Source organism: Saccopteryx bilineata, chromosome 6, assembly GCF_036850765.1.
Source record: "Saccopteryx bilineata isolate mSacBil1 chromosome 6, mSacBil1_pri_phased_curated, whole genome shotgun sequence".
Classification (NCBI taxonomy): Eukaryota; Metazoa; Chordata; class Mammalia; order Chiroptera; family Emballonuridae; genus Saccopteryx; species Saccopteryx bilineata.
Window position 1 is genome coordinate 192,402,337 of NC_089495.1, and position 8,807 is coordinate 192,411,143.

Genomic DNA, 8,807 nt, shown 5'->3' on the forward strand with positions numbered 1-8,807 from the left:
TTGGGTTCATATGGATAGAAATATAACCCTCTCCAGTTGCCTTGAAAAGACAAACAGGAACCAGCCAAATCCAGATTAAACTGTTCTGAGCTGGCAATATTTCTCTCTGAAATGCAAGAAATAGAAAATAACTTTCATTCATCTTCTAGCCTCTTAACCAGACTCAAAGAGAAGCATGAGATCTTGGCAAAGAAGCAGATGACAGTAGCATCTGTGGCAGCTTTGGCTATGTTGTGTGGGAACCAGGGACACTCAACCATGAGGTCATATGGGATTATGTGGCAAGTGCCAGAATCACAGTATTTGTGGGGCAGAGTCTACTATCAAAAACACTACTACCAAGGGTGCCTACTACATTGTTCTTTGTTACAAAGGTTCCTTCCTAATATTCAAAACAAAGAGACCATGTTTAACATAGCTAGGTTCTTTTTTTTTTTTTAAGGCAAGCAATTTATATGTAGTGTTTGGTATTTATTTCTGAATGGGTATTATCAGGTTTCCTCTCAGACTTTTTTTCACATTTTAATCCCATAAAATCAAGGAGGGTCTCTCTTCCTATATACACTGAAGTTAGTCTGAGCTCACCATCCCCTCCTCAAGGAAAAACTGTCATGGACATTTTAATCAAAGCAATAAAATATTATTAATATATTTACATATCATCTGTAGATCAATGAATGTGTTTGTAAGTAAAGTCTACACTTGTTTGGTTTTTTTTTTTTTCCTGCATTTTTCTGAAGCTTCAAACGGGGAGAGACAGTCAGACAGACTCCCGCATGCGCCCAACCGGGATCCACCCGGCACGCCCACCAGGAGGCGATGCTCTGCCCCTCCGGGGCGTTGCTCTGTTGATACCAGAGCCATTCTAGCGCCTGGGGCAGAGGCCAAGGAGCCATCCCCAGCGCCTGGGCCATCTTTGCTCCAATGGAGCCTCGGCTGCGGGAGGGGAAGAGAGAGAAAGGAGAGGGGGAGGGGTGGAGAAGCAGATGGGCACCTCTCCTGTGTGCCCTGGCCGTGAATCGAACCCGGGACTTCTGCATGCCAGGCCGACGCTCTACCACTGAGCCAACCGGCCAGGGCCACTTGTTTGGTTTTAATCAAGACTGTCAGTTAATTTATGATCACTTCCTTCCTACCCCATCAAAACCACATCACATATTTCCAAAAGGAATGTAAGCAGATAGCAAAAGGCAGTGAGCTCAGGGTCAGACCTCTGTCTAACTGTAACAGCCCAAGGCCTATCACTATCAGTCTTACCTTCTTCTTGAGCTGGCTCATGACATCAGCCATGGCCCAGCTGCCATCGTACATCCCTTCCTTCTCAGTGAAAATGAAGTCAGGGTTGAAATCAGCACTGCGGTTCTTCTGCAAGGCTTTCTGCTTTCTGCCCAGCACAATGGGCCCCTGACAAGAGAGAGAAGTGTGACCACGGGACTGAGATGAGAGAACACTGGAAAACCAGGGTGCCCAAAAAGGCAGAAATTGACAGATGACAACAAGAAACCGATCGAGTCTGACCTGTGGTGGTGCAGTGGATAAAGCATTGACCTGGAATGCTAAGGTTGCCGGTTCAATACCCTGCACTTGCCTGGTCTAAGGCACATATGGGAGTTGAAGCTTCCTGCTCCTCCCCCCCTTTCTCTCTCTCTCTCTCTCTCTCCTCTCAAAATGAATAAATAAAAAAAAATTTTAAAAAAAATTTAAAAAAAAAAAAAAAAAAAAAGAAACCGATCGAAATACAATTGTTATGGGAGATTTTTAACACATCTCTCTCAGTAACTAACAGATCAAGCAGACAAAAAAAATTAGTACCTCTGCAGAAAATGTGAATAACACCATTATTAAGCATTGCACCTACCATTAGAGCAGGGGTCGGGAACCTTTTGGCTGAGAGAGCCATTGATGCCACATATTTTAAAATGTAATTCCGTGAGAGCCATACAATATGTTTAACACTAAATACAAGTAAATGTGTGCATTTTATGTAAGACCAACACTTTTAAAGTACAATAAGTCTCTGAATTCTTTTTAATAACATTGTTATGCTGTTGCTAACCAATGATGAATAAAGTACTTCTTACCATTAATACAACTTCTGGTGCTGCATGGTTTTGCTGATGGCTTTGTAGTCTGGTTGATACGTGGTGAGGTTAAGCTTCATGCAGGCGTTAAGACTTCCACCCGTTAAACGTGATTGTAGGTTAGTCTTAATGTTCTTTAGATGTGAGAAAGACGGCTCACATGCACACGTAGAGCCAAACATTGTCAGCACAGCAATACTCACACGCTGCAGTGTGTGGTATGTGACGGAAAGCGCGTTCCAAATTTTGACAATCAGCTGGTCTGCGGGTTGAAGTTTTTTCATTTCTTCCCACTTGTGTTTGCTCGCCAACTCTGCTTGCTGTCATGCAAGTCTTTCTAAATCTTCATTCAGTGACTTGAACTTATTCACCCACATGTCTGAGGCCTTCAGGTCAGCAGCTTGTAGCTCAAAATCTCTGACAGAGACACTGGGGATGTAACTCAGGTTGGCGCTGTCCACAGCACAGTCGTGGTGTGGATGGGTGATGAACTTAAAAAGACGAGTGAGGGCCTGACCTGTGGTGGTGCAGTGGATAAAGCATCGACCTGGAAATGCTGAGGTCGCCGGTTCGAAACCCTGGGCTTGCCTGGTCAAGGCACATATGGGAGTTGATGCTTCCAGCTCCTCCCCCCTTCTCTCTCTCTGTCTCTCTCTCCTCTCTTTCCCTCTCTGTCTCTCTCCTCTCTAAAAATAAATAAATAAAAATTTTTTAAAAATTAAAAAAAAAAAAAAAAAGACGAGTGCGCTCATGAAATTCTCCAAAGTGCGCTTTGAATGACTACAGGAGATTAGAAGTAAAGCCCACTAGCTGCTGGAGATCAAGATGTTGAGCAGGGTCACTTGCTGTGCATGCATCTTTAAACTCTCCCAGTTTTTCAAAGTGTAGTAAACAACCTGTTGCAATGTCGGCGATGAAAAGTTCCAGCTTGTTTTCAAATGCAAACACTGCTTGTTGAAGAGATAAGACTGTATTTCCAACGCCTTGCATTTTCACATTGAGCTGGTTCAGATGTTCAGTCATGTCCACGAGATATGAGAACTTCAGGAGCCACTCAGTGTTAGCTAGCTCAGGATGCTTGATGTTTTTCATTTCAAGAAAAGTCTGGCCTGACCTGTGGTGGCGCAGTGGATAAAGCGTCAACCTGGAAATGCTGAGGTAGCCGGTTCAAAACCCTGGGCTTGCCTGGTCAAGGCACATTTGGGAGTTGATGCTTCCAGCTCCTCCCCACCTTCTCTCTGTCTCTCTCTCCTCTCTCTCTCCCTCTCTGTCTCTCTCTCTCCCTTTCTCTCTCCACTTTAAAATGAATTAAAAAAAATTTTTTTTAAGAAAAGTCTGGATTTCGCTCAGGCAAGCCGCCAAACGGCTGAGCACCTTCCCTCTTGACAACCAACGCACACTGCTATGCAGAAGCAGACCAGGACAATTATTCCCAACTTCATCCAGCAGTGTTTTAAACTGGCAATCATTTAAAGCTTGGGCAACAATAAAGTTGACCACCTGAAGGACCAGCGACATCACCTCACCAAGCGGCTCGCCACACATCTGAGCACAAAGCGCCTCCTGATGTAGGATGCAGTGAAAACTTAGGATGGGTCTCTTTCCATGTTCACGAAGAAGCGCTATGAATCCTCTGTTTTTCCCCACCATGCATGGAACACCATCAGTACACACCAAAATAAATTTATTCATCGGTAGATTTTTTTTCTTTAGCAAACTCAGTGAAAGGCTTGAATAAATCCTCCCCTCTTGTTGTCTCTTTCATAGGCAAAACAGCAAGACTTTCCTCACGTAGTGTGTCACCAACAGAATACCTTGCAATCACACTGAACTGGGATAAATGGCTTACGTCTGTTGACTCATCCAAAGCGAGAGAAAAGAATGGTGCTGCATTTATGTCCTTCACTTGTGTTGCCTCAATTTGATTTGCCATATAATGGTATGATCGTGAACAGTTCTTGCTGACAGAAGCATGTCTTTTATTCGTTTGATTATCTTGTCTTTATCCGAAAAGTCGTCAAAAAGTTCATTGGCAACATCAAGCATGAATATTTTTACATACTCCCCATCTGTGAATGGTTTTCTGTTTCTCACAATTGCTAAAGCACTAGCAAAGCTAGCCAAATTCCAGTCACCTTGTTGGGTCCAAACACGGAGTTGCTGCTGAATAGCTTGCACTCTACACAGTAGCTCTTGACATACTTTCTTCCTGCTGTCCCCCGCTGGATATTTTGATGCAAATGTAGTATGGCGTGTGTCAAAGTGCCGCTTTATATTTGACCGTTTCATCAATGCAATTTTATCATTGCATATTAGACACACTGCAGAACCTGCTCTCTCCACAAAGGCGAATTCCTCTGTCCATTCCTGCTGAAAAGTACGATACTCCTCATCTTTTTTTCTTTTAGCCATCTTCTTCGTCAAAAGGGTTTCTGCAATTAGCTAGCCAACTACTTGATTAAAAAGAGGGAAGTTTAGGCCCTGGCCAGTTGGCTCAGAGGTAGAGCATAGGCCTAGCGTGCAGAGGACCTGGGTTCGATTCCCGGCCAGGGCACACAGGAAAAGCGCCCATTTGCTTCTCCACCCCTCCGCCGCACTTTCCTCTCTGTCTCTCTCTTCCCCTCCCGCAGCCAAGGCTCCATTGGAGCAAAGATAGCCCGGGCGCTGGGGATGGCTCTGTGGCCTCTGCCTCAGGCGCTAGAGTGGCTCTGGTCGCAACATGACGACGCCCAGAAGGGGCAGAGCATCGCCCCATGGTGGGCGTGCCGGGTGGATCCCAGTCGGGCGCATGCGGGAGTCTGTCTAACTGTCTCTCCCTGTTTCCAGCTTCAGAAAAATGAAAAAAATAAAAATAAATAAAAAAAAGAGGGAAGTTTACTTCCTGATTCCACAACAACCCATGAACTTTACGCATTATCCAATAAAAATTTGGTGTTGCCTGACTAGGTGGTGGCGCAGTGGATAGAGCGTCGCACTGGGATGTGGAAGGACCCAGGTTCGAGACCCCGAGGTCGCCAGCTTGAGCGCGGGCTCATCTGGCTTGAACAAAGAGCTCACCAGCTTGGACCCAAGGTAGCTGGCTCCAGCAGGGGTTTGCTCGGTCTGCTGAAGGCCCACGGTCAAGGCACATGTGAGAAAGCAATCAATGAACAACTAAGAAGTTGCAACGAGAAACTGATGATTGATGCTTCTCATCTCTCTCCGTTCCTGTCTGTCTGTTCCTGTCTATCTCTGCCTCTGTTAAAATAAAAAAAAATAAAAAATAAAAAAATTTGGTGTTGTCCCGGTGGGCAACCATGAACATGAGCAGTAGAAAATGAATGGATTGTAGTACATGAGAATGTTTTATATTTTTAACATTATTTTTTTATTAAAGATTTGTCTGCGAGCCAGATGCAGCCATCAAAAGAGCCACATCTGGCTCACGAGCCATAGGTTCCTGAACCCTGCATTAGAGAATGAACATTCTTTCTGATCACACATGAAAAGGTTGCAAAAACTGCATAATAGGCCTTTAAGCAAATCTTCAGTTTCACAAAATCTGTTCTCTGACCACAATTCAATTAAGTTAGAATCAATAACAAAAAGAAAAAAGGACTGGATGATCTATGGCTTCAGGAGGATAACTTGAGAATAAAAAAGCTGGAGAACTAAAAAGTGCTATACTGATATTTTTCTTTTGTTAAATAACCCTACATTTCATTATTAGTAATAATTATCATTTATTGGATACCTATTTTAACTATTGAAGAGTTGTGCAGCACTTCATTCTAAAAGTTTTGCTTATCACCTGCCATATTTACTCCTTTTTTATAAGTTTTCTATTCAAGAATTAAAAAGATAATTCTGGCTAAGTGGAAAGACTCTAGAGGGGAACAAGACAAAGAGCTAGAGACCAGGTATGTTTGTTAACTAGGTATCTGTCTGTCTATCTATCTATCTACCTAGTCTGATCACCCATCTAATCTAATCCATCCCTCTGATCTATCTAATCCAGGCGTGGCCAACAGTTTTTACCCCCCCCCCCCCCCGCCAGATTAGAAAGAAAACTTTTTTCATGGGCCGGACAAAATATTAAAATTAAAAAATGTTAAATACAAAAACAATTCATTTAAGTAAACAAAATTTCATTATGTAATTTGTTTATGAATAAATGTGAGTGAAAAAAATTTTAATATAGTATTTTAATAAAAATATAATTACATACAGTATAAATATCCAAACTATCACAATTGAAACAATATTTAATTAATAGAATGAGCTTGAAGGGGTTATACAGTATCACAAATAAAACAATTATTTCGTTTTACAAACAGCCTGGACACGTTTTCAGTTATCAACTGCAGCTATTGTCTGTGCTACAATGCCACTTGATTCAGCACACTTTACCACAAAAATAACAAACTGTTTAACCTTGGGTGCGCACTGGCAAACTTCGCCTAAAAGAATGTGGGTTTCACATCACCGCTAAATGTCAAACAGTTCATATTGAGTACAGACGAGTACAAAAGTTGTAAATCTTTAAAATGGATTTTTTTTTAAATAAAGAAGTATCACGAATCCAACCAATTATTGGAAGTTACCCCTAGATTAGTCACACACGGAATTCTTTTCCACATATCACTATCTTCTTAAATATCTCGATTTCCAATAATCAAAGACGCTTCCACTTCTGAGTAGCTGAGACTTAAAAATTTAATCGCAGGCCGCATAAACTCATTATGCAAGCCATATGTTGGCCATGCCTGATAATCCATCTAGACCAGTAATCAATCAATCTATCTATCATCTATCTATCTAATCTATTTATCTAATCTATCTATCTATCTATCCCGGTGATGTTAGTATTCTAGGTATCCAGGCACAAGATGGCAGTGGCCTGGACTAGGATGGAAGCAGTGTAGGTGGAGAGATGGGAGAAGCCTGAGAAATTCTTAAGCTAGCTCTCAGAACACTGGAGGGGAGAGAGGAAGATGCTGTCAAGGATGACTCCAAGGCAGGGGTCCCCAAACTGCGGCCCCCTGAGGCCATTTATCCGCCCCGGCCACACTTCTGGAAGGGGCACCTCTTTCATTGGTGGTCAGTGCGAGGAGCATAGTTCCCATTGAAATACTGGTCAGTTTGCTGATTTAAATTTACTTGTTCTTTATTTTAAATATTGTACTTGTTCCCGTTTTGTTTTGTTTTTTTCTTTAAAATAAGCTATGTGCAGTGTGCATAGGGATTTGTTCATAGTTTTTTTTATAGTCCGGCCCTCCAACGATCTGAGGGACAGTGAACTGGCCCCTGTGCAAAAAGTTTGGGGACTCCTGCTCCAAGGTTTCTGGCTTGAGATGGAGCAGGTTGGGAGGGTGAGGGAGAGAGACTAGAGTTCATCTTTGGAACCGGTGAATTTGGGGAGGCTGAGACCCGCAAGTGGAGGTGTCAGTAGACAGATGTGTCACAGAGGGGGAAACACCATAGCTGGATCTTTGAAGAGCGAGCACCTTTTTCAATGACATCGATCCCATTTTAACTACCATACTACTTAATGTTTGTAACTCCACCCCACCCCAACATAAGCTTCAAGAGAGTGGTGTCCTGTCCATCTTGTTCATTGCTATGTATCCATACTAGGTGTAATGTAAGTACTGAATAAATACTGACATAACGAACGAATGGATAACCACAGCTCCTTGAGCAGGAACCAGGTCTTGCTTCACTTGGATCTCTATCACACAGCCTGGACTAAATACAGTTCAGTGAAATGTGTACTGAGTTCATCAAGGCGACACGGAATGCGCACGGGCACAGTGCGGCGGTGAGGAAAAGCTAGTGGCGAGTAAACTGAGGAAGATCTTGAAGTCCAGGTGAGACCCTTCTAGGGACGGACCTACGCCGACCTGGCGGGCACATGCTAAGGTTTGGGGGCAGAGGCAGAGGAGCCATGGGGAAGGGAAGCTAGTCAAGGCAACTTGACTGCCCGCCGCTGCGCCCCCACCCCCAATCGGCTCATACCTCCTCCTCGTCGTCTCCGGAGTCAGACTCCGGCTCCACAGGTACCTCGTCATCTTCGCCTATGGTCCCGATCAAACCCAGTTCCTCCAGCATGTTGCCGCACAGGTTACTTCCGGAAACCAGCCCTGCGCGCAGGCCGGCCCTTACTTTTCCGCGACCGCCCAATCTTTTCTGCCGACATCACTTCCGTTTTGAAGAAGCCCTGGCGGAGCAGTCGCTCCCGAATTCTTACAGTGCGCATGCGGCAATGCGGGGCGTCGTTTCTTGTGATAAAATAAAGCGACAGGGCTATACCTTCCTGAAATGCCATTGTCTTGGTGCTTAGAAAGCAGTGGGAACTTTGCAGTATGCGAAGGGAGAGAAAGTCTAGAGATCTTCGTGGGTAAGCTCTGTATGTGCATATTTATGCACACAGAATTGTGGAAGATAGTACAATAAACAAATAACAGGGATTGTCTCTGGGTGGTAGAATTATAAATTATTTTTACTTTCTTTTTCGATTTTTTTTCACAATAAACATTTTCATAAAAAAGAAATAAGAACAGCTAACATTTATAGAACATTTACTATGTGCTAAGTACAGCTAAGTTCTTCTACATGTATTAATTTCATACAGCAACTATCGCAGAAGGTGCCATTACTATGGCCATTTTACAGATGCGGACACCGAGGCACAGAGGGGTCGCAAGGTCACAGAGACAGTTAATTGCAGAGCAAATATTATAACCT

General features: G+C 43.4%; 1 protein-coding gene across 1 annotated transcript in view; it reads right to left on the minus strand.

Moving 5' to 3' along the window:
- The window catches only part of DDX27 (DEAD-box helicase 27), a 29,252-nt gene extending 21,006 nt beyond the window's left edge, over nt 1-8,246 (minus strand). The window contains exons 1-2 of the mRNA XM_066235335.1: nt 8,079-8,246; nt 1,258-1,404 (exon numbers count right to left, since the gene is read on the minus strand). Coding sequence (XP_066091432.1) covers nt 1,258-1,404; nt 8,079-8,171 — 240 coding nt within the window. The 5' untranslated portion in view covers nt 8,172-8,246. The remainder of the gene's footprint in view (nt 1-1,257; nt 1,405-8,078) is intronic.
- Between the last annotated feature and the right edge of the window lie 561 nt (nt 8,247-8,807).